This window comes from Helicoverpa armigera, chromosome 8 (genome assembly GCF_030705265.1).
Source record: "Helicoverpa armigera isolate CAAS_96S chromosome 8, ASM3070526v1, whole genome shotgun sequence".
Lineage (NCBI taxonomy): Eukaryota > Metazoa > Arthropoda > Insecta > Lepidoptera > Noctuidae > Helicoverpa > Helicoverpa armigera.
In genome coordinates this window covers 11,517,295-11,542,383 of record NC_087127.1, presented here as the reverse complement: position 1 = coordinate 11,542,383, position 25,089 = coordinate 11,517,295, and the positions used below count along the sequence as shown (strand labels likewise).

At 33.7% G+C, this 25,089-nt stretch overlaps 2 protein-coding genes across 3 annotated transcripts in view; both read left to right on the top strand.

Moving 5' to 3' along the window:
• Tn (thin) overlaps positions 1-25,089 on the top strand; it is a 101,152-nt gene that overhangs the window by 35,252 nt on the left and 40,811 nt on the right. The gene's annotated exons all lie outside the window — the stretch shown is intronic.
• Positions 16,553-18,949, top strand: LOC135117190 (putative nuclease HARBI1). Its single transcript, XM_064035731.1, has 2 exons — positions 16,553-17,127; positions 18,102-18,949. Exons 1-2 carry the CDS (start codon positions 16,699-16,701, stop codon positions 18,924-18,926), a joined length of 1,254 nt encoding a protein of 417 aa, XP_063891801.1. The 5' UTR covers positions 16,553-16,698; the 3' UTR covers positions 18,927-18,949.

The following is a 25,089-nucleotide window of genomic DNA, read 5'->3' as shown; positions in this document are numbered from 1 at the left end:
TGTAACAATTTAAATCTATAAATTATCATAATTTACTATATTTTTAAGTTTTATTATTAAGATTACAATGTATAAAATTCCAGTTTATTTATTAAATACTGTATACAATTTATAGTCGGGACAGGCGACACTAACAAAAAGCCACAAGACTATCAAGACAGGACTTTTTTCAGATTTTACAATAAGAACTGTATATAATAAAGGTTTGATGCCTTTTTAAACGGTTTTATTTAGCTCACCCCGTTTGTTTTATTATTTATTCATTCTTGGGTCAAATTTAGAAATTGAAATTTCAGTGCCTTCCTGTTGTCAGATTGATCTGAAATTTGGTACACACCTTTATTTCCGATGACAATACAATATAGTAATATCAATAACATTGCAAATCCAAGATGGCCGCCGGTACAAAATGGCGGATAACGTAGGTTTTATCAATCCCGTCAATGTGGGTATCAAATGAAAGTGCTCAACCAGTAGAATACAATGTACTATATAAAATTCAAATCCAAGATGGCGGCCTCTACAACATGGCGGATAACTTAGGTTTTATCAATCCCGTCAATGTGGGTATCAAATGAAAGTGCTCAACCAGTAGAATACAATTTACTATGAAAAATTGAAATTTAAGATGGCCGGCGCTACCAAATGGCTGATAACAATTTTTAAACAGTTTTATTTAGCTCATCCCGTTTGTTTTATTCTTGGGTCAAATTTAGTAATTCAAATTTCACCCTCTTCCTGTCAACCGATTAATCTGAAATTTTGTATACACCTTTTATTTCGATGACAATACAATATAGAAATATCAATAACATTGTAAATCTAATATGGCCGCCGGCACAAAATGGCGGATTACATATTTTTCCACAACCCCCTCAATATGGGTATCAAATGAAAGGGCTACACAAGTAGAATACTGTCAGCAACCCCAGCGGGGCCCAACAGGGCTAAAGCCTGCCTGGGCTGCGGGATTGTTCGAAAGAGTTACCGTGGCCCTGGTACATAAAAGGCCTACGACGAAACATAAGTATTTTTAGTCAGTAAGAGTCTGGCACTCCCTTACCGCTGCTGACCCAGGGAGGGGTCACTTGATGATTTTTGGCGTCGGTAAAAAAATTGACTTTTAAAAAAATTTGATTGTAATAAATTATCAGATAAGAGACCGTGTAATAATGATGCACTAAATGAATTAGATAGAATGAGGAATTTTCGGTAGGCATTTTCATTAAATACTAAAAACTAGAAAATAAAAAATCGGTAAAAAAACTTTTAAGTCAAACGGTTTTATCTTATGTGCACTGAAAACTAGAAAATAAAAAAATAGTTACTTACCTGTCAACCTACGTAGGTGGTCCCGGTCATATTAGACTAAAATAAAAACGTGGGGCCCCTCTGAAATCCTACCTATGGCAAAGCATATCTTTATACTTTGGTAGATCATGAGCTCGGCGTTCGCTGGTGAAGCCGCTACGGCTGATTATTGATTGTCAAAATCTCCAGTTACGATTATAGTAAGTCGATGCAATCCACACCTATTATACCTCTAGAAGAAAGTACTACAGCAACAGTTAATGGGCCCCACGTTTTTATTTTAGTCTAATATGACCGGGACCACCTACGTAGGTTGACAGGTAAGTAACTATTTTTTTATTTTCTAGTTTTCAGTGCACATAAGATAAAACCGTTTGACTTAAAAGTTTTTTTACCGATTTTTTATTTATATTTCCGTCATTACAGTAAATATTAATTACAAAACAAAATACACAACAGCAAATATCACTTCACAACGAAAAAAAAAAAACACCCATTCAAGCGAACTTCCGCAATTTTTCTCTAAACATTTTTGCATAGCGGCTGCATCAATCTTGCTAATAGCCAGAACCTGGAAACTGACATCATAAGACAATATAAACTTCGAACAATAACCATCAATCGTTAAAGTTGTGTACCGCGTTATTAATTACAATAGAAGATGCTGTTATCGCGGGGAAACCATGACGGAAATTGTTTGGGAGGAATCTGCATTTTGATATTTTTAACCGACTTCAAAAAAAGAGAAAATTATCAATACGAGACTGTTTTTTTATACATTTTTGAGGCACGCAAGATTGGTTATAATCTGCATTTAGATATTTTTGCTGGATAATAATAATTATTTTGTTTGCAAGAAATAAGTATTTTAGTAAAGTTCCATACAATCAAATTACCCTTTTATTGGACGTAGATGCAGAATGTCTTTATTCTTCTACTCTCCTCTGCCGTGAATGAGTTTTGTAAGTAGCATTCTTTAAACAATAACCATCAATCGTTAAAGTTGTGTACCGCGTTATTAATTACAATAGAAGATGCTGTTATCGCGGGGAAACCGTGACGTAAAATGTTTGGGAGGAATCTGCAATATGATATTTTTTGCCGACTTCAAAAAAAGCAGGAGGTTCTCAGTTCTACCCCATATTTTTATGGTTTCGTTGGATAGTAACAATTATTTTGAAATCAAATTGAGATTGATTTTTTGAAGATTTAACTCATCATCTGCCTAGCCTTTTCCCAACTATGTTAAGGTCGGCTTCCAGTTTAACTGGATGCAGCTGAGTACTAGTGTTTTACAAGTAGTGACTGTATGACACTTTGCAAGTCATATTTTTTCAACATTGTCTTTATCAAAATTACGTGTGGAAGATTTCTGTACGAATACCGATGCACATAATATTTGTTCGAGTGTGCTATTGAAAGTATTTTTTTTTTCATATGAGTTATTTCAAATGTATCCTTCATTAATACTTCCTTATATGTAGCTGGCGTGAACTATGTATGAATAAGCCTTTTCCGTATGTTTGCTTTGTGACTCCACTATTTATCTTCGCTAACCCTCTATTAACCGAATCTACTCGCGTAATAACTAGTTTTTGTCATGACAGCAAACAACAAACAAAACTATTTTATGTGCAAAGCAAATTGTGGAGACTTTAAAATTACGATTTGCGGTACAAATGGTGGAGTGTCTATTTTGTATTCATGCTTGGTTCTGTTATTTTGGTTAATCATTGTCTGAGAGCAATTTGTTTTTGGAATTTGCGAAAATGGTTATCAAATCTTCTCTACGTTAGAGTAATAGGTGTCGCGTTGGAAGTATTTTCCGATCTAGAGTGATCTAAGGTTATCAGTGCCAGGTCGCAATAGGAGTCATAATAGCTCATTTGGTATACTATATCCGTGAAATCAAAAGTTTTTACACTCTAGGCAAAATAGTTTTAAAATTGTACTATTTTAGGAGGGATCATTTGTAATTCAGCGATAACGAGGCAAATACACAAATGTGTGTTGAAAATGAGCAAAAGTCTTCAACGTCATTTTTCTTTTTAATTTCAGCGATTAATGTCATATCTTTCATTTCATTACCTTTTGGGTTTTTATTAGAAAAAAGACAACGTTGAACCCATGGTCATTCCAAAGATTTTCAAATGCCATCATTTAATCTCCTTCCCGTTAATTAACTCATAAAATCTCTTTGTTCCATACGCCTATCATTTCGAACGATCCATTAATTTTAATTTTACAATTCATTTTCATATCCGAAACATTAAAGCAACTGTATCGTCCATTTATGCGTAAAACGACTGTACATTTTTGTGAGAGAAAAAAAAGAACAAAATTTTGGTAGAACCCCAATTATGGGACCTTATTACGCTCAACGAGGGTCCAAAGTGCCTAAGATATCCCTTCACATGATTCCAACTTTATTAATGTAAATGAGATTAGGATTGTTTAAAAATGCAAGCTCTTCTAAACAAAATTAGATTTTCACAGGCATAATTTAGAATTTAAGCGATAAGCACTTTAAAGGGACTGCGTGTCAGATAAATTGAGTTTTATTAAATTTTGTTTATTCGGTAGTTACTTAGTCGGGTCTTTATTTCAGTTTAATGTTATTTTAAATATCAATGTCAAGTCTTCATTTTTATTATATTTCTAGGCCTTCTTTCTTCTCTTCTGGACTATTTTGGAGACATCAATGACTGTCAGGTTCAAATAGAAAATTATTATTTAGAAAATGATTTCTGCTACATTCATAAGTTTTAGTAAAGTTAGGAATCTCCATGAGTTCTGAATGAGAATGATAATAATCACATTCTGTGGTAAGTTCGGTGCCCTTCCATCCGAGTCTTCTTCACCTCTTTAAACAATTGAACGCTTTCACGTGGTATAGACGTGACCCGTTTTCCTCTTCCCATAGAAGATGATCGAATAGGAATAACGATAGGTACATAAAAAGGTATGAAACCAACCACCCTTAAAATAAAACCACGAACTGTAACATTGTTAATTAAATTACGTAGCCAATAATATAATTTCGACAAAAAATCAAACTTCGCAAAATATTTTTACAGTTTCATACGCTTCATAAAGTAGACTAAATATTTCTTTTAGCTACCAATATTTTAATACAAAAATATTTTGCCAAAACCTTTGAAGGGCGTTAAGGAAAAAGGGAAGAAAGTGTTATACATAATTACGTAATTGATTAAGTTGTAGGTACTTTTGTTCTCGAAGGTACGAGTTTTGTAACAAAAGGTAATTTTGTTAAAGGAGATATAGACGTAATATAGTTTGTAAGTCGACTTTAGCAATATCTTCATATAGCTCATGTATAGATACATTAATTATGGGTGTTATTCTCTCGATCTCATTTAGATCCATTTATATGTATATCACTAGATTTTTCCGTAAGCCAGTCTTTTTCGAAAACATAGTGCTCTGCCTTTAGCAGTATTTAATTAAAAAAAAATTGAAGTACTTTTTTAATAAGCCAACACCCTATTTATTTTGCATGCATTAAAATGCAAAACAGAACTAAATACTGGTAACATTACCACACAGAAACAATACGTATACGTGCCAATCTGAACGTAATATCGTATAGAGCAAACCAGCAGGTATTATGTAAATAAAACTAATAATAATAAAACCTGACGGTTATGACGCAAACGTTGCGAGCAATATCAATTTTGGCAACATCTTGTATAATGCACTCCATGTGCTTAATAGCATTCTCTTAGTTACATACAAAAGTTTTTTTGTATATAATGTAGTATACTGTATAATTCGGTTGGACCTGGTGGCTAAGATAAGATTAAGGAACGCTTGGCGAGGTTGGTCCGTGGATGGGTTACCATCTATTTCATGACGAGTTGAACCGTGTTTTGGAAGGCACTTTCCGATAGTCATAATTTTAGGTGTAGTCAGAAATCAGAAAATCATCTGACATCCAGTTTTACCAAGAGTTGGGTTGCCCGGGGAACTGGTTTGAGGAAACCAGATAAGCAATCACTACATACATAATTATGTAAAACACTGTGACTCAACTGCATCTGGTTAGGTTTTAAATTTCAATGTAGAGAAAAGGTTAGGCAGATGATAGTCGTCCGTGAGATTATCCACTTTTAACTCCTTTAAATGCCTGCAAAAAACAGTGGTCAGAGAATTTCACTGCAAAATAATTTAAACGGTTTGCACACCAAATAACGTTTGGCCAAGCGCAAACTTAATTTTCTAAATACAACATTCTCCTCGCGCTCTAAAAGGATTTTTAGACCAAAATCCGGAAAAGCAAAAGTAGCACTTTTCAAATTAAACTCAAATTTCGTTTCAAAAGTTTGCAGTTTACACAGTACAACTTGCAACTGCAATTCTATATTATTTTGCTAGACAATCCAGTATTACAATGTCCAGAAAGGACCGCTTTAGGTACAAGGATATACCGCGTAATCCCATTCATTTGTTTCAATGCGGAAGATGGCGTGGTCGTCGGGAATTAATCCGCTGCAGCGATTTAAGCGGAAAGCTTTAAATGCAGACAAGTCTGTGCATTGTAATAATAGTAAATGTTGCCAAATTCTGGTTAAAGATAGGTGTAATACTTACCTAAATACTTTTGTGTTGACTCCTTCTTTGATTGGCAAGTACTCCAATTACTATGTTGTTTACAAGAATTTATTGCATATGTGTGTGTATTGTGTATGCTTCACAGTGGATCTTATTTGCACACAGTAAAGTCATTTTTGTTTATACAGAATTAATACAAATATTTTTTAATGTACAAAAATAATTAATAATTAATTTTTCCATTTACAATATAAAAAAATACTATTAGAAAAATGGTTATTAAAATTCTAGTAAATATTTTTTATAATATTTTCTCATTGACCCAATTCCACATTCAAAAAAAAAAAAAAAACTTCTATCCTATACAAACAAAATAATCTTAACCAAATCAATTCCGCCAAGGTAACTCATTAACCTCGACTCCACTTTACTCTCACAGTATAATAATATAAGCCTATTCGTACCATTAACAGTTAAAAGCCTGGTGCGTGAAACCTCACTGAAAACTAATCGTTATTGCTGTTTGTTTGTTTATGCTAATGTATACACGCCCTTGCAGCTACAGTACTTATTTGTATGTCAGTATAATTTTGGAAATACCACTCAAAATTGTGTTTGTAGACCACCATCCACAATTTCACCAAGGGGGATATTCTTCCAGCACCCGGTTAAAAGAAGTTCTTTCTCAGGCTCTGCACTATGCTGCGACCCTGGAATATAAAAAGCTAAAGAAGGAACAGTGGGATTTAGTCAGTAAGAATCTGACAGTCCCTCACGCCGCACCCGCTTTGAGTGGAGTAATTTGATGATCTGTTGTATCGTATGTGTACCAAATATTTAAATCGGTTTAGTGGTTTTCTCGTGAAAGTAAAATACATGCAAAGTAATTTTTGCATTTATTTGTCAATCAATGGTTGATTACAAAAATCATCCAATTTAAAAAGCAGGACTGATTTTGCAATTTTAGACTTTTAAAATATTTTTATTACCGAAAAATAGTGGGTATTCAAATATTCAGAATTACTTATATTGCAAACCTACAAATACGTTGTATTATGCTTTTATCCCGTTCACCAGTTTATCTGATGGGATGTAAATAGTTTATGGGGACATAAGGGAAAATGAGTTTCTAGATAAATTCCCCATACGGATGTTGATGTCAAATAAAAACGAGTAGTAAAAACTTGTTGTAAAAACGACATAAATAGCGTTTTTCCGCAGTAGGTTATTGAGTGCACTATCTGAAGTTGTATGCGATCATCAATTTTGCATTATTTTGGGTCAACTGTAGTTTCTATAAAATAATAATACTTGGAGTTTTACTTGCCTGATTATCACTTTATTATTCCCATAACCTTACATTAACTATAACCTTAGGCCCCTTCGCATACAGAATAGGAATGATTCTTAATCAACTTTCGCTTGCTTACGGTGGAATTTCAAAAAATAATATTGTAGTAGAAATAAGGTTTCTGTATTTTATTTCTTTTTAAAAACAGTCGCCTGACTCAAATTTTGATGCGTAAAAACTTTTTCAATTTTAAAAAGGTATCAAGTTGTTACATTTTCATATCAAAGTACGATCTATTGTATATAGAGATACTTATTTTAAGTGGCTTCTTCATTCAAAGCTATTTCGGGAATTACTAAAAGTTAACAAGTTTCTGAGATAAAAATAATTTCAATTATTAGATTATAAAGCAGCATTTCAGATCGTGTTTTCTTTGTAATATAAAATTAGATAGTTTTGTTAGAAGAGTATTGGCAAGTATTTCCAATAATCTTTATTTAGTAACTTTTATAGAAGTTTAGTACCTAGTAGCATGAAAAAATCAGTCTGTCTATCTAATGTGTGGTTACAAAGCTGGTCCCACATTGGGCGCCAACAATTTCTTTTACGCGCTTTTAACTCTACACAAATAAATATCATAAAAAATACGGTAAGTTGCATAACCACACTCAAAAAAATTCATCATAACTTCCAAGTTACAAAATTTCCAAGACAAGACAGAACTTAAATTGCAGACGTTCGCAGCCATCTTTGAAACGTAACCGATCTGTAATAAGAGGGTGGCAAATGCAAATTACAAAGTCCATAAAGTCGGCCAAGCCTCAACGGACTTGTTTTCTGAAGGTCATTTCAGCGCTCGAGACGGTCTGATCCTATTAAATTACACAGTCCGACTTTTATTGGATTCTTTACGTTTTTGATGTTCAGTCTTTGATGTGATGGGTGTGTTGCTATCAATAGTGTTCGCGTTTGCACTTACTTCATTATTTATTTAGCGTCTGGTCAAGTGGATTAAATGATGTTTATTTAAAAATATGGTCCATTATTGTACTCTAGCTAAGTTAAGCCTTTTTAAGAACTGTAAGCACATTATGGAATGCAAATAAATACATGAAATGATCGATTGGATTAAAATGAAGTTATTCAATGCGTTGGGAAGATTTTTTGTTAAGAAGAATGTTACATTATGTTATTTGCATAAATTAAATCTGTTAATTGAGAGTTCCTTTTACAGTTTGTTTAGTACTCACTTGATCCCATTTTTAAACAGGATAACAATGATCTTTAAGTAGATTTAAGAGGTCCTTGGAACCGTAAAAAATCTTACTCCATTGTTCTTACGTTATCATAAAAGTAATGGTATAAGAAGTATCCTGACTATGTGGTTTATTTCTTGAAGTACTTTTATTAGATAAATGTGTTTTTAGAACTTTCATCTACAAGTATACTTACGCAATATAATGATTTCTAATCACTAAAATAGAATGTGATCCACAAAAGTAAAAGGCAATTGATGAAAGCAATTTCAACACTACACAGAGAAGATAATGAAAATTCTCAAGAAGATTGCTCTGTATAGAATTCTTATGTATTGAGGATTGGATTTAGGTGATTAAAATAGCTGCAGAACGAAATTTAAGACTCGATATTTGCTGCGGTTTCGTCTGCAATAACTATCACAATTAATGTGCTTAATTTCTTAAGTCTCAAATACTTAATGCTATTTTTGAAGAAATCTTAACTAATATTAGAGAGACAACATGTATATGTACCTTTGTAAAACTACACAACTTGGTGCGGGAAGAGGTTCCTCGGGACACAGGCAAAACCGCGGGAAAGCAGCTAGTCACAATTAAACTGGATGTTAAGTATTATATTTTTCAAAGATTTTCTTTCTTACTATCCCCACTCCGTATTTACCTTTCATATTTTTTTGTAATTAAAACTTAATTAAAGTCACTATTTCTTCCCAAAACACTACAAGTTGCTAACTAATTTGACTTATCTATTTTCTCAACTGGCAAGTCCCTTGTCAATCGAGCTAACGCCCTTACACGAACGTATTATATTTTGTACTATGTCAAGTACAAATATTCGTTTTGTTAGTTACATGGTAGCGTTCCGGGAGAACCTTTTTACCGTACCCGAACAATATTACTCGAAGATATTTTAGCTTACATCAGCGCAAAAAATGATTCAAACTGGTTCAGTCATGAAGCTTTTACTACAAGCGAACAAAATATATTTCCTTTCAATTATGTCAGTAAAGAAAACCTAATTAAACTCACTATTATTAAGTAACTTATCCATTTTCTCAACTGGCAAGTCCTTTATGTTAATCGAGCTAGCACCCTTACTTACTATTATATTTGTACTATGTAAAGTACAAATATTCGTTTTGTTAGTTACCGACTAGCGTTTATTCAGAACTAATATTTGTTTTGTACGAACGTATTGAATGTCTGAAATTAGATTTGCGTACATCGGATTAGTTAGTAGTTTATGCTTTTGGAGATTGTGAAAATTGTTCTATTTCATGTGTGAAATGTATTAAATTATTGGTTTAAGTTGGATAGGTAATTAAAATTATGATTTATTAATTGAATATCTGTTTAATTTTGTGGTTGGTTATGCTTATCGTAATTATTTAGTAGTTGTTCTTTTTATGTCAACCGAATCAGAAACATTCGGTCAATGATCTTTATTATGACGGTCTTGTCGCCAATTATAATACAAGTAGAAAATCAATCTTGTCTCTCTCACTACGGTATTGTAGCTTGGTTTTTACCCGACTGCCAAGAATAATCATTCCATCTTAGATGAACTTGTACAGAATACTGTATCTTTGTTAAAAAAAAAAAATTATTTTCTGTTCTTCTTCACGAGACAACAGCACCACACTACTTTTTGTTACTATCCACCAATCTTCTGAAGTTCATTAATAAGCTGTGATAGAATTTTAAAAATAAAAACATGTTTGATGAACTTAATAAAAACACTATCCAATCATCAGCTCATACACAACACCACTTCATCAAATTATTGTTGATTCAAATAACATTGTTATGAACAATTGACAACTATTGATGGGAAAATTAACATCTGTGCTAACAATTAATATTAGATAATGACTAATATGGTTTGTATGCATGTCAAAAGGATATTAATAGCTTGATATATATCGTGTAATTTATGATTGTATTAAACTGTATTAGCAGGATTGTGTACGTATTTAGATTATAATAAACTAGCTGTTTGCCCGAGGTTTTACCCACGTTCCAGGGAAACTTCTTCCTGGTAAAACATAGCCTATGCTACTCGGTAATAGCCTAGCTTTTTATTAGCCAAGGAATTTTTAAAATCAGTCGAGTAGTTTTAGAGCTTTTTGGGGTACAAACAAATTAACAAAAAATTGAATGGATTAGCTACTGGTACCTACACATAAAGTAATGCTTTGCCTGTAAATTAACGTCATAATTATTAGCTTAACTATCTTTTCACACCTATAACAGTTGTCAGATTCTGACTTGCCACTACAGTGTTAGGGTTTTACACATGATGAGGATTTACATGTGGTTCTTTAGAACTTTTTAGAAACCAGGCAGGGAATATTTCTACTATAGCTTATGGTTATCCATCCATGGACTGGCCTAGGCATATACAATTGACTCTTAACCCATCAGCATGTGCGTTTACATAGTTTAGCATTACAAATTCATGCTTTATAGCTCGACCATATGTTTAAAACAGCGCCATCTATTATCCAAACCCTCACATAATATGTGAAATCTCATTACTTTAGGGTTGCAGAGTTATTAAAGGCACTTACACACGATTTTATTACGCTATAAAATCGCTTGATAGCTTTTATTACTAGGCGGTAATTGTTAAAGTCGTTTAACGTTCGGATAAAGTCACTGAGTCGATTATGATTAAATCGGGCCAAAATCGATTATTGGGTCCCGATTATGGTATACGATAGTAAGTGGTAATAAAGTGGTAGTTCTGTGACTATATTTTTGTCACATTTAGGACACGCATTGATATTGTTTCATATAATAATCGCTACGTAATAAAATACAATAGTAAGTGGCCATTTATCCAGGAATGTGGTCGTCGGTCAATTGGACTGGTTTTTGGTATATTAGAAGATGATTAAGGTAAATAAAAAAACTTTTATTTCCTATGGATCATAATTTCAGGCTCTTTTATTACAGTTTTAAGTAGGTCTTTTCATCTTTAAAATTTTACTGTTTCTCCTATAATCATAATAGCCAACAGCCCACCGCAGGTAAGACCAATAAAAAACCAGTAGAGTCAACACAAAAATCAATTGCTCTAAATTTGAAGAAAATCACTCGCAATAAAGTCGAGTGCTGAACTTTTATAAGTCATAAAGTTTACCTTTTTTTCATACCGTACTTAAGTGTTTGGGCAGACATTTCTCTATTTGTCTGAAGGCCGGGACAAAGTAATTTTCATGTAAAATGAAATTCAGTAGTGTGTGCCTTTCAGATATTGGAGGCTGGGGTGAATGACCTGATGACTAGATTATTACTGTGTGACTATTATTTGAATACGCAAATCTATTTTTGGTTATATTAAAAATAAATTCATATTTTGAGGCACAAATCACTGTGCAGTGTGCATTATTAAATAAAGAAATTGTAAGCAATTTTTCAGACCTAATGCATTTTTTATAAGAGTGACAAATGAGAATATTATATTACGAACACATGTGTTATTCACTTATAATACCACAAGAGCTTCAAAATTATCGGGAAATGCCAGAGAATTTTGAAGCTCGTGTGGTATTCGGGGGATTATTTTTCCGTCCCAAATGTCGGCCACAACCTGTCAGTTTGACATAGCAACGACCAGAGAAAATATTCAAAAAATTATCACTTATAATACCACAAGAGCTTCAAAATTATCGGGTATTTTCCGATAGGTTCGTTGCAAACAAATGAAGGAGTCAAGTTTTTCAGGTTAAAAAATAACGAGCGCGAAGCGCGAGTGATTTTTCCTGAAAAACTTGACGACTTTATTTGTTTGCAGGGAACCTTGAGGGAAATGCCAGATAATTATGAAGCTCGTGTGGTATTCGGGAGATTATTTTTCCGTCCCAAATGTCGGCCACAACCTGTCAGTTTGACGTAGCAACGACCAGAGAAAATATTCAAAAAATTTTCAGTATAATACCATGTAGGTTGTACCACGTGACGTCGAATGGTGCAATTCTATTGGTCGATATTTGGGTCGGAAAAATAATCAGTATAATACCATGTAGGTTGTACCACGTGACGTCGAATGGTGCAATTCTATTGGTCGATATTTGGGTCGGAAAAATAATCCAGTATTATTATGGATATTTTTCTATATGTATCTTTCACAACAGATTATTTATGAAATTCCATTAGATTTTAGAACCTTTAAGATAAGTCCTAAACGAAATAATTTCTTGAAACACACAATATATCTGAGATTTATTAAATTTTAAACATTTTAAACAACAACAAATTTTAAATTTTTACGCGGAATGGTTGGCCTTTTTTATCTTTCAATCTGATTTCTGTAATTGACTTTTGAAGTCGTTTAAACCAAAAAAAATTCCTTCTCTTTTTCTTCATCTTAAAACTACACATACCTACTTTCAAATTCGCATTCAGTACAAAACCAACGAACACAATAGTTTTACAGCTGTTTCCAATGACAAAAACATAACCAATACACACAAATAACAACAAAATAATTCCCATCAGTCATTTGTTATTGCAGCGATTGAAGACGGCTCTACGTTCATAGCTAGATAAAGTACATACAAGACGTGGATATGAAAAACGCATCAAACGAGCATAAAACGGCATTAGGTCGCTTCACCCTAACGTTTTCGTGCTCATATCTCGAGAGTTTTTACTCACTCAGTGTGTTGTAGGTATGTGGGGAATTGCGGACTGTTTTGGTAATGGCTAATCCTTTTTCTTTCTGGTATTTTGTGCTATTTGACCTATCTTAAGGGTTACATTGCTGACCTTTTTGTTTCACTATCAATTTTAATGTGAAATGTCTTATAATTTATCTAAAATAACTTCCTCACTTTAAAATTGGATATATTGGCTGTGTAAAAGCGATGTAATAAAACATAACACCTATTGTATGTCTCCGGTATAGCTTGAAAATATTTAATTTTATATATTTAATACTTCTTGCACACAAAGGCAGCTGGTGGACTTAACGCTTTCGGCGTTGTCTACAAGAATGGTAAAAAATAATCTGTTGAATTTACTTGACGACGATAAAATCGTCACAAAATCACAAGACATATCATTTTCAGACAATATAAGAATCAGTTATTTTCACACTTTACCTACAACATCCAGGTGTACATAACCGTCATATGCTGCGACACGGCATCTTAAATTGGAAAAGGGATGGATCTCAAATATTGTGACACGCCGCGCCAAAAATATTTCACGTGGCACTCCTCCTTTCAAAGGAAAAATGGAACATGGCACGGATTACTTACTCGAATTTGAATAATTTTATTATGTGTATTTCTTTGAATAATTTTATGGTCTGTGATGTTATGCAATTACACTTCATACTTTTGAAAAGATACTTGTTTAATATTTGGGTGATTCACTGTGAAGAACCACTCGTTATAATCACAAAATTTACAGTTTTCTTAATAAAGCGGTCTGCATATTCCTCACAATGATTTTCTGCATCATTAGCTAGTTAGTCCAAGATGTAATCGGAAAGTGTTTGCCATATACCAAGTAGATACTTGGTGTAAGCATGTTGTATGTATGTATGTTGGTGTATGTATGTATGCATGATACATGGCAGAAAAGAACGATCTTCCAAGAGTCAAATGATTTTAAAAAGGGGTTCTATGCGTAGTTTGTTTTTAAACTTTAATTAAATAGAGTGATACTAAAATCTTTACAGCAGTTAAAGCCCAGCTTAGCAAGCCGGTTCTAGCTTGACCGTAACTGATTAAATTGATAGTTGAAAGGCTAAGTTTGTGCCAGTCTTCATTACCAACTCTAGCTCGAAACGCAGTATTAATGTAACTCAGTTAAGTCTAAGTAAAACAGACGTTTTGCTTCGAAATATGAAGTTTTCAAGATTTAGCTTTTAATTTTGGTTGAAAGTGGTGAAGATAGTTTGGTAACTTAAACACAGACTACTTAATAGTTAACTTAAGTGTATAATTATTCAGCTTTTCTTTTTTACTATCTTCTATTTTGGGAGGACAAGAAAAGTTTAATTCTTTCTCTGTACGAGAAGAGGTGCCCTGCAGTGGGGCACTGAAAAGGCTGATGATGAACAAGAAAAGCTTTCGTTAAAAAACTAAATATTATATACCCCTTCAATAATTTTGAAAATGTGTTTGTAAAAGTACCTATCCAGTTAAAATCGACAATTTGATACAAACTGTTAGTGACAGTTTGTCTCAAGTAAAATAACGAATATTCTCATGAAATCGTTCAATGCTTGCAATTATCCTGCATAAACAAACATAGATACAGCTAGGTGATAATATACTTAACATATATTGCCTAATAATATCTACAGATTAACTTATACCAATAAAAACAAGCAATATAACAAAATCCATAACAAAGTCAGTAACACAGTTTCTATCGACAGAGGTCGTTACGTCCTTTCTTTACGACGCACAAGTTATGTGAGTGTGAGTGTTTTATGTATGTGTGAGTGTGTTAAGAAATGGTCTTAAGGGGTGTCGTGATAGTGATGTGTGTTAATATTTACATAATAAGTGGATAACAACATCAAATCTATTCCGAATTTTCGGTCATTTCATGAAATATTCCTGTTTCTGTGCATTTTTTTTTAAACTTAACCCTGTTTCTATTTTGGCACCAGAAGGAGTTTGACTATTGAATATAAGTACAGAATGACAAAGATGTTCCTTTTTTTGCATCAATGTAAAATGCCAATTACACTACGACAAGAACGCCTATTTGTATGGACGTTAAATTGCTCAAAGTGGGGAAAAGCTCACTACATACATTACAAAATTATCGTAGGAAATTGTAACTTCGATTTTAAATGTTTCAATATTGACAACCCTAATCCTAGTTATTCCTGTCCATAAAACTAACGATGGAAATAAATAAAGAAGTATTTATAGGAAATTGTACCGACAAGTTGAAGAGATCGGATGTAAGGATAGATAGGCAAACAATAATAATAAAGTCAAGAAGTGAATTAGGTACTCAATAACCATACAATTTTATACAAACCGAATTGTTTGAGGAAGGTTGATCCTGATTATAAGTTGCAATACTTTGGATAAGAATTTGACTTCATCTTTTAATTAGCGCAGTCTTTCAAAAGACAATATTTTCTTTTCTTTTTTTTCTTCTCCTTTATATGTATTCTTCCAGTTCTCACTTCTTTATATTCTGAACTTAACTGGTAGTTAATAAATTAATTTAAACACTTTGTGTAACAACTTTTTTTTTGTTTTCAGGTAAGTCACGTGATCACTTAATTAAGAACAAAGGTTTGCTTTCAAAACATGGTACCAACAACCGTTTATACCACAATCTTACATTCTTTCATAAGTATAGAATAACAACTATAACGACAGACATTTACCTATAACGATCGATATTAAAATTACACCCAAAGCCTTAATTTCCATGCAACATACAAAATGTCTTCCCACAACGTTATAAGCCAAGCCAATAATTAAGTGTTCACAATAGAAAAGAGGGTATTCATAAAACAAAATTTATACCATAAGCATACTCTTCCTCACAAAAAAAGCTTTAAACTAAAATATCTACATCATTAAAAATTCAAAAAATACACTCCAAACTTAAATTTCCGTGCAACATACAAAATGTCGTCTTTCGTATCTGCATACAAGATGGCCGCCGTCCCTCAAGAAAGTCACCTAATTAAGTGTTCACAAGAGAAATGACGCGGACGACGCCATTAATGCGATATTAGCTCCGCGGTTTGGCAATGGCGAAAGGAGTTTGGGAATTTATAAATTACCTAGTAGTTTTCACTAACCGTATTATCGCGACCCGTTAGACTACTACTTTTCCCGCTCTTTAAAAAAGGATCTTTGTACTATTTTGATGTATTGTGTTGTCGTCATAGTGACAAGCAACCCACCATAAAACCTTTAAAATGTTTTCATCTGGTCATGGGATTAGTAATGGAATTATTGTCTAAATATATTTTGTGCATGCTATAACACATAAAACATAAAAGTGCGGTCCAATGAGAAAGAACGTATTTCCTTGCGTAATTTTATTTAGGATTTATAACATATTATCAGTGTACTCCTTCACTTATAGGAGACCACAGCATGCACAATATCACTAGCTAAAGGGCTTATTACACTTTGCTAAATTTAGTAGCCTAATTAGGATTCAGAAAAAGAACGAAATTAGAAGCTTCTAATCACACTGTTCTAAATATAGTTACTAAATCAGTTGCCTGCTGAAACGCAACAAAGGCGGACGTTTATAAATAAAATGGCTCCAGTGCTGTCCAAAAATCAAAAAATTGGCCTCGCCGTGGCTGTGGCCGTTGGGTCCATCAAAATAAAGGAAAAGAAAAGAAAGACGTGGGTCAAGGAATATTTATTACTGCGGGACAAGTTATCAAACATGAATATAATGAGTGTTTTAGAACCGGCAGACTTCAGAAATTATCTTCGAATGGATTCAAGATCGTTCGATATTTTACTAAGTCTTGTGACACCATATATACAAAAACAAAATACTTTTTTAAGAGACAGTGTTAGCGCAAAACAAAGACTGGTAGTAACATTACGATTTCTTGCAACAGGGAATTCATACCAAGATTTGAAATACAGTTCTCTAATATCTCAATCCTTGCTGTCAATAATTATCCCTGAAACCTGTTCGGCTATTTATACATGTTTGGAACATTATATAAAGGTAAGTAAATAAAAGTACATATTTTTTGTTATAAAAGGTGTTTTTAATATGCACAATTTTTTTACATATTTTTTTTGTTCTTTTTACCAAAAATTAAAAAGTCTTTCATTGTGGCCCCATTGCCTTCAGTCAGCATAGATCCATCATTTGTCTCCTCCAATGTATTTAAATGTGGTGGAGGAGATGGGATGTGGAGTTGTACAGATGGTAAAGGGTCTGAGGGATGTGGGATCTGAATTGTATATTCCTCCACAGTATGAGAAGATTGTATTTGTTGCTGAGGTGGTAAGCAATGAAGAGAATTTGAAGATTGGCTGTGGTTCTCTGGTGATTGTGAAAGGTGAGAGGACTGTATTTGTTGCTGAAGTAGTAAGTTATGACGAGAATTTGAAGGTTGGTAGTGGTGTTGTGTGGGTGGTGGTAAAGAATGCAAGGACTGTATTTTTTGTTGAGGTGGTAAGTTACAAAGGGGAGAATTAGCCGATTGGGTGCAGTACTGTGTAAATGGTGATGGATACGGGGACTGGTATGGTGATGATGTTCTAATAGGACGATGAAATTCACTCTGGGAAGACGATGATCGTGAAGGTGTGAACCATGGGTATGAAGCCTTAGATTGACAGTTATTTGTAGTTAAACCTACAAATGATTCTTCAGACAACTTGTCTAAAGTAGCATAAAATATCACATCTGATATTAATTTGCGGGCTATAATATGTTGTTGTTGATTCAAGTCTCTCAGTTGCATTCCAATCGATCTTCCAAGGATTTCCCAGTCTTCTTCCTTCATGTTCATTAATCCCGAAGCTTTTTCAAGAAGGTCCTGCTGCTGTTTTAAAGGAGCTTCTTTCTTTTTTTTCTTAAACATATTTTGATTGGAAGTACTATTTATAGAATTTGTCATCTCAGTATCTTCTGTGCATGAATCTGTGTATGCATCCTGAAAACAAATAAATAATATAATTATTTTTCAGTTGCCGCAAACAGAATCAGAATGGATACAAGTAGCAGCTGACTTCGAAGATAAATGGAATTTCAATCACTGTATTGGAGCTTGCGATGGTAAACATATTGGCATCGAAAAACCGCCCGGAAGTGGTTCTCTATTTTACAACTATAAAGGCTTTTTCAGTGTCATATTATTTGCTGTTGTCAATGCGAATTATGAATTCATGTACGTCCAAACTGGTACCAATGGCTCCGTTAATGATGCAGCCGTATTTGAATCTACAAAGTTCCATCAAAAACTAGTTAATGGTTGTTTGAATTTGCCACCATCTTCTCCACTACCAGGCACAGAAACACACGCTCCATATGTTCTAATTGGGGATAGTGCTTTTTCCATTAACAGACATTTCATGAAACCATATCCGTTTAAGGGTATTAGCCATGAAAGAAGAATATTCAACTATCGCTTAAGTAGAGCCCGTAGAGTGGTGGAGAATGCCTTCGGCATATTGGCTTCGCGTTTTAGAGTACTACGGAGAACCCTCAGTATAGATCTCTCCAACGTAGATGCCGTGGTAATGGCATGTTGTGCTTTACACAATTATTTGAGTAAACGGGAGCCAGGTTATATAACCAGAAAATGGATAGATCATGAAAATACTTCACTAGGCTCAATACATCAAGGGGAATGGCGGAAACATACTGATGGATTGACTTCGTTAAAGAACACAAGTAAAAGCCAGCGTAATGAAGAAGGAAACCAAGTTCGAAACACATTCATGAATTATTTCAACTCGGTTGGGAGAGTTGCGTTTCAAGATAAAATGATTAATGCTGTACCTACTGTTTAATAAATAATTAAAATATATGTACCTCGTCTTCTATTGTGTCCCTGATTGAACGGCATGATTCTGTGGTACTTTCCAGAAAACTGAAGCTGTCATAATACCATATCGTTGGTACATATACATCTTCACTCCCTGCACCAGTGTGTTTTGACGCTTTGACCTTTAAAATAAGTTTAATACAAATATGGTAGTGTATTATGTAGGTCCTATTATACCCTTTTCTCCTATTTTCTTTGAAATCTATATATGTATATAAAAGAAAGTCGTGTTAGTTACACCACTTATAACTCAAGAATGGCTGAACCGATTTAGCTGAAAATTGGCAGGGATGTAGTTTAGAGCCAGGAAAAGGATATAGGATAGAGTTTTTATTACAAAAAAATAAAATAAAAATACAATTTATTCCGGACATACAGCGCCATCTATTGTTCAAAATAAAAATCTGCCGGATGCCACTATTCCACGCGAACGAAGTCGCGGGCAAAAGCTAGTAATATATAAAAGCAACGATAAAACTTACCTTCTTTAATTCTTTAAGGTAATTTGTTTTTAAATTATCTATTTTCTTCTTTAACGTTTTTATTGTGGCATTCTTATCAACATTTTTGTAAATGCTGAGAAGCACTTCGAAGCCTTCACATCGAATACTTTTATTCATATAATTTTTATCATTTTTATTCCATAAATATGGCATGTCCTTATAAAGATCGATTATATGACCTAAAACGTCTTTTTCTTTCGTCGCCATTCTCAATTTTTCAAATAAAAAACGGCATGCGACATATTGACACATCCACTCGCCGAAAGAGCTGCACACCGACTAAATCGACTAAATGCGATCACACTTTCCTAAATTCGACTCTAATTAGATTTCTAAATAATTTAGTGAGTCAGTAGCCGTACTTTTTCCTAAATTTAGAAACCTACCTTCCTGAATGCGATTACATTTGTCTGAATTTAGTGACTAACTCATTTAGACGACTGAATTTAGTCAAGTGTAATAAGCCCTTAACTGAATTACAAAAATATCTACAAATAAAATACAGTTACAATAATTTATAGTAATTTTAACCTTTCCAAAAATATTGTTCTCAGATATGTGTGGTATTAACTATTTTGTCGAAATAGAAAATAGAAATAACAATTTTAGAATGTGTGGGTTCTAATGAACCAGAAAATGTTTAAAAATAAATATGAGTTTCCAAATGAAAAACGACATGAGCTGTCATTTATTTCACGCCTACAAAACATTCAAAGAATTTCATTTTTTATTTGTTTATTCAGGTCTATTTTCAATGTAATGACTATTTTTAATACTAGGGAAACCTGTTTCCTATATAGAGTAAATGCCGAAAAAAGGCTGTAATGTATGGCCTACTTACTGCGCACTTAATTTTATTATATTATTAGGTTTTTATCGTAACATACACATAATTAATTGCTACACTGATGAATCTCAAATCAATCTCTCAGTAGTAAAAGAAGAGCTACTTTTATAAAATAAATCGTAATATGTTCTTGTCCTATCATTTTTAGAATACACCATTCATCCCTTCTCGATGATATACCAATTTAAAAAAAATCCAATATAAAAGTATGCCTATCAAAGTGCAACATTGACACAACATTATACCTACCTCAAATTCACTAGTTTGCGGTTGTTACTCGTTAAATCTTCATTATAGTGTAAACGTGCAGGCGAACCTGCGGGCCGAGGTAGCTCACTGGCGCTTGAGTTTCAAACTTTGTGTGGACACTTAAGTTATAAGCGAATAGCGGGGCGTTTTGTTTCATAAATAAGTAGCTGGCTTTCACTGGTAGTCTAGGTTGTATTCCGTCGAAAATAACTTCATTTGAATATTTCTTTTGAATTTTTTGATACCTAAAGATTTTCAACAGTGGATCCAGTAGTTCCTGAGACCATTGCGTTTGAGTAAACTAAGTAACAAACATACTTTTCAACTTTATAATGTATAGATAGGTAGGTATTGGCATATCGAAGAAACTGACTACCAATTCCACTAAGAGATGTCGGGACGGCCCAGGGAGCTTGGTCGAGAAAGTCAGAAAGACCATGTAAAATACTGGTACTCGGTTGGGCTGTGTTCAAACCAAACTGACTGTGTTCAAACCGCCGAATATGAGCGTTTATTGTATTTCCATACTTATTCACTTTTTCGTTCTTAGACTGGAATGCGACCATAACTGAAAGTAACGGCTACAACTGATATAGATGGCCAGTACCAGCATATTTGACCTTTCTTACTCCCCTAACTTGCACCAATCACAACAAACTTGAGCTGTACTTGAAGTAACAGTAGTTCGACTTGAGAACTCGTGTCCTACTCGTTGTAAACGGTGTCGAATCAACACTTGGCGAACATTTAGCTTCAGTTTACACATTGAAACTAAATTGACATTTTGAATTATTTAGTTAGGCATGTCAATTTAGGTTGGTCTTCTTGAATGTTTTGGATTGCGTGTGAAATTGGTTGAGATCTAGAAGTTTTATTGATTTTGAAGTTGAGTTCGTTTGGTAATACGGGTATTTTATTTGATTGTTTACTGGCTTTCTTAACCTGCATGTTTGATGTCTAAACTAGATTCCTCATACCTAGTGGTACACGAAGACACTCCGTGTATGTTTCTCGATTTTTTGTACCTAATTCGAGTTGTAGACAATTTTTATGATTTTCAAGATTTTCCGTATGGGCGACGTGAAATAGAAGTAACATTTTTTCAACTGGGAATTTTGGACCTGCCTATTTGTAACAATATTTATTACAAGTAAACGGTCTTTTGAGTTAAAATTGGTTATCAGATCATGATAGAGTGTGATACTTTTCAAGGTTTTTAGCTATTTCTAAAAAAACTCATCCATAAATGACACATAAAATTAGTAGATAACAAATAGGTTTTCAAAACTATAAACCCACCTAAAACAGATTAATCAAAGCCCCCAATGAACCACATTCACTCACACCAAAAACATGATCATCTCAGCTTCACCGGTTAATCATAGGCAACAATTGTCAGGATTTATGTCTGTATGTCGATAATTCATGTCAAGTGAGACAGTTCGCGATATCTATAGCTTTGGGCTTGCGTTTGGAATTTATGAACTTCAATGTTTGAATATCTTTCGAGTTTGTACCTATATCTATAGAATAAAAAACGTTACTGGAATTTGTAATGAGATGAATATTACAGTTTTCATGGTACTTGAAGAAGAGACATAAGAAAAGGATACCTACGCATAAAAAAAATGCGAAAAAGAATTGATTGACCTTGAAAAAAAATGAGTCAAATAATACACACGATTGGTGTCGTAAATTAGCTTAAAACTTTGATCATACGTACATAGATAGGTAAAACAATAAGTAAGTATAATCTTTAAAGTAAACAAAAAACACAAAACATTTATTTAAGAATTTAACCGCACAACAAATCCAACACGAACTATAATTCACAAGGTAAACACACCAAAAAATTACACGACATAAACATACAATTTTTCCCCAATCTACCCTTAACATTTCTATCAACAAAAACCAATTTATCATCACACGAGAAGGGGATGAAACCACCCGTTTCGTTTCGGAATAACCCTTAATGTTCACGTGTCATAAACCCTTAAACGTACCGTGTAAAGCTGCCCTTATACCTATATTAGGAATAAGTGGCGTTTCGGTGTCTTCAGAATGTGTGGATGCCCTTTGAATGCCACCAAATGGGCTGGTATACTGGAAATGAATGAATATGCTATTATGGTTCAGGGGTTTTGAAAATGATGGAATGGAACGATCAATTTTGCGTGTTACGTGTAGCCTAATAAACTGCATGATTACGTACTTGGTAAGATGAAAAATGGTATTCGGATTTTAATTCATAATCAAAATTTAAACATTTTAAACTCATTGTATTTCTGTTAATAAGTTAGTAGACTTTCTCAAACAATGGTAACCCAACAAGCAGCACCACAATAAAATGAACACACGAAATAAAATAGAACGTTCCCCACTTAAAGTTCAAGAACGCATTAACAAAACTTTTGGCTAGACACATAACAATTACAATTCCTTAGCGAGGCTTGAAGCCACAATGTTGATCCCTGGTACTTGAGCGAACACTTAACGTCAAGCCTAGCCGTATAGTTTAAAGCAAGATTAAGGAGCGACTCAAGGTCGACCGTTTTGTCACTATACCGTTAGTTGGTGTCTTCATTTAAGTAATTTACGTTGTAACCTTCCATCCATGTTACAAATGGACTAACTAATTATTGGTAAGAAAAGTCAAAGGCATTCAAATGCTGTGTACTAAACTTGAGTATCATAACTGATTTTCTGGCAATCATGCCATATTTTTCTGGTAAATCATAGAAAACATTTATTTATTTAACAGTTTATGTACACAGTTGAAGAGACAGGTAGAAAAATACAAGCTGTTGATTTGCATCCGTGCCATATTCAAGGAGGTAATTATGCTAATGATTCTCGACCCAAATCAATAAAAAAATTGGTACGTAAAAATTGGTACGTAATTTTTTTTCGGAATTCCGTAAATGTCATCTAGCCTTATTTAAACTTGGCGCGTGTGTTGATGGCCTTAAAACCGTGCTGCGCCCTCACACAAACGCAAACACAAAGCATACGCAACGATCACTCATAAATTTCATTCATAAAATTGGATTACTTCTGAAATACCACGACATTACAATGACAAAAAAAGCAGTGCATATTAGTTATTTCCCACCTACTGTAATTCCAATCGATTATATACGTATTGTATGTCCTCCTCCTGAACTATGGCACAAATGCAAATCAACAGCTTGTAGAACAATCAAGTCACTACTTATTTCTTAAGAAGTCTGTTAGTAAAATATAATATAATATAATTGATCGTAAAAGTTATTCAATCAACTATAGTTCCTCCTGTAAAATATGAATATTAGCCGACCCTCAGAACAAAGCCAAATCCAAAGAATAAATCATGTTAGTAGACCATCTCAGTGGATGCTAGACTGTACAGCAAGGGGAAAGTCAATTTACGAACAATAAATCTTTTCTCCTTAACATTTAGTTTCCTCAACTACCTTATTTTGCTAATACAACAATGCCTACTTTTCCACTAACCGTCCATTTGAGTTAGTCTAGACAGACTTTCATATAGCAATATAAGTTGGAAACTAGTAATGGAAAAATGTGATGTGACGTGTATGTAGTTACGTCATGATATCGTCACGTTTTGGAAGGGGGTTAAGGTCTTAAGGTCTTAAGGGTTACTAATATAACAAAAAGAGGAAACATTTTCTGTTTTTCGGTTGGTGGTTGGTGGTCGGTGGTCGAAACTACTGAACCGATTTGAAAAATTATTTCACAGTTGGAGCTATACTCTTTCCAAGTAATATTAGCTACATTTTATCAAGTAGTCTCCACGGGACACGAGTGAAACCGCGAGAAAACATTTAGTGTTTAGATGGGACTGCAAGATTATTCGAAAGGGCTACCGCAGCTCTGAAATAAGACGGGCTGGTTTAGAAATATGAGACTGTTTAAGTCTTTAACACTCCCTTCTACCTCACTCACAGTAGAAGGAATAATGAGTTTTAATATACCAAAAAAAGAGAGAATACAAAACAAAATAAGGAACCTAACCACTATACCACTGTTACAGCCTTTTTGTCGTCCCACTGCTGGGCACAGGTCTCCTCTCACACGGAGAAGGATTGAGCATTAATCGCTGTTATACCACGGTGACTAAACCTAATTTGATGTAGATTGCTTATGTAGTTACCATACTATTCATAAAACATTCACTACTGCAAATTAAATCTAATAGACCTATAAATATGACCTAAAGGTTCTTATGGGTTATCTCCCAAGGGTCCACGTAAATCGCAGTCACAATCAGATCACGTATTCGCACAAAAACTATTGAATATCTCTGTCATTTAAATGGGTTAATTGGGATATTTAAGACCATCTTGTTTGTTTTTCTTGCATATTCAAATTTTATTTGTCTGGAGAACAGTGAAGCCGAACTGAACTTACATATTTTCCAGCGATTTCACCCGGGTTCCAGATAAAAGTAGCCAATAGCCTTCTCCGATAATGAGCTAACTAACACTACATATTTTCTTCAAATTAAAATTATTTAATTCATTGGT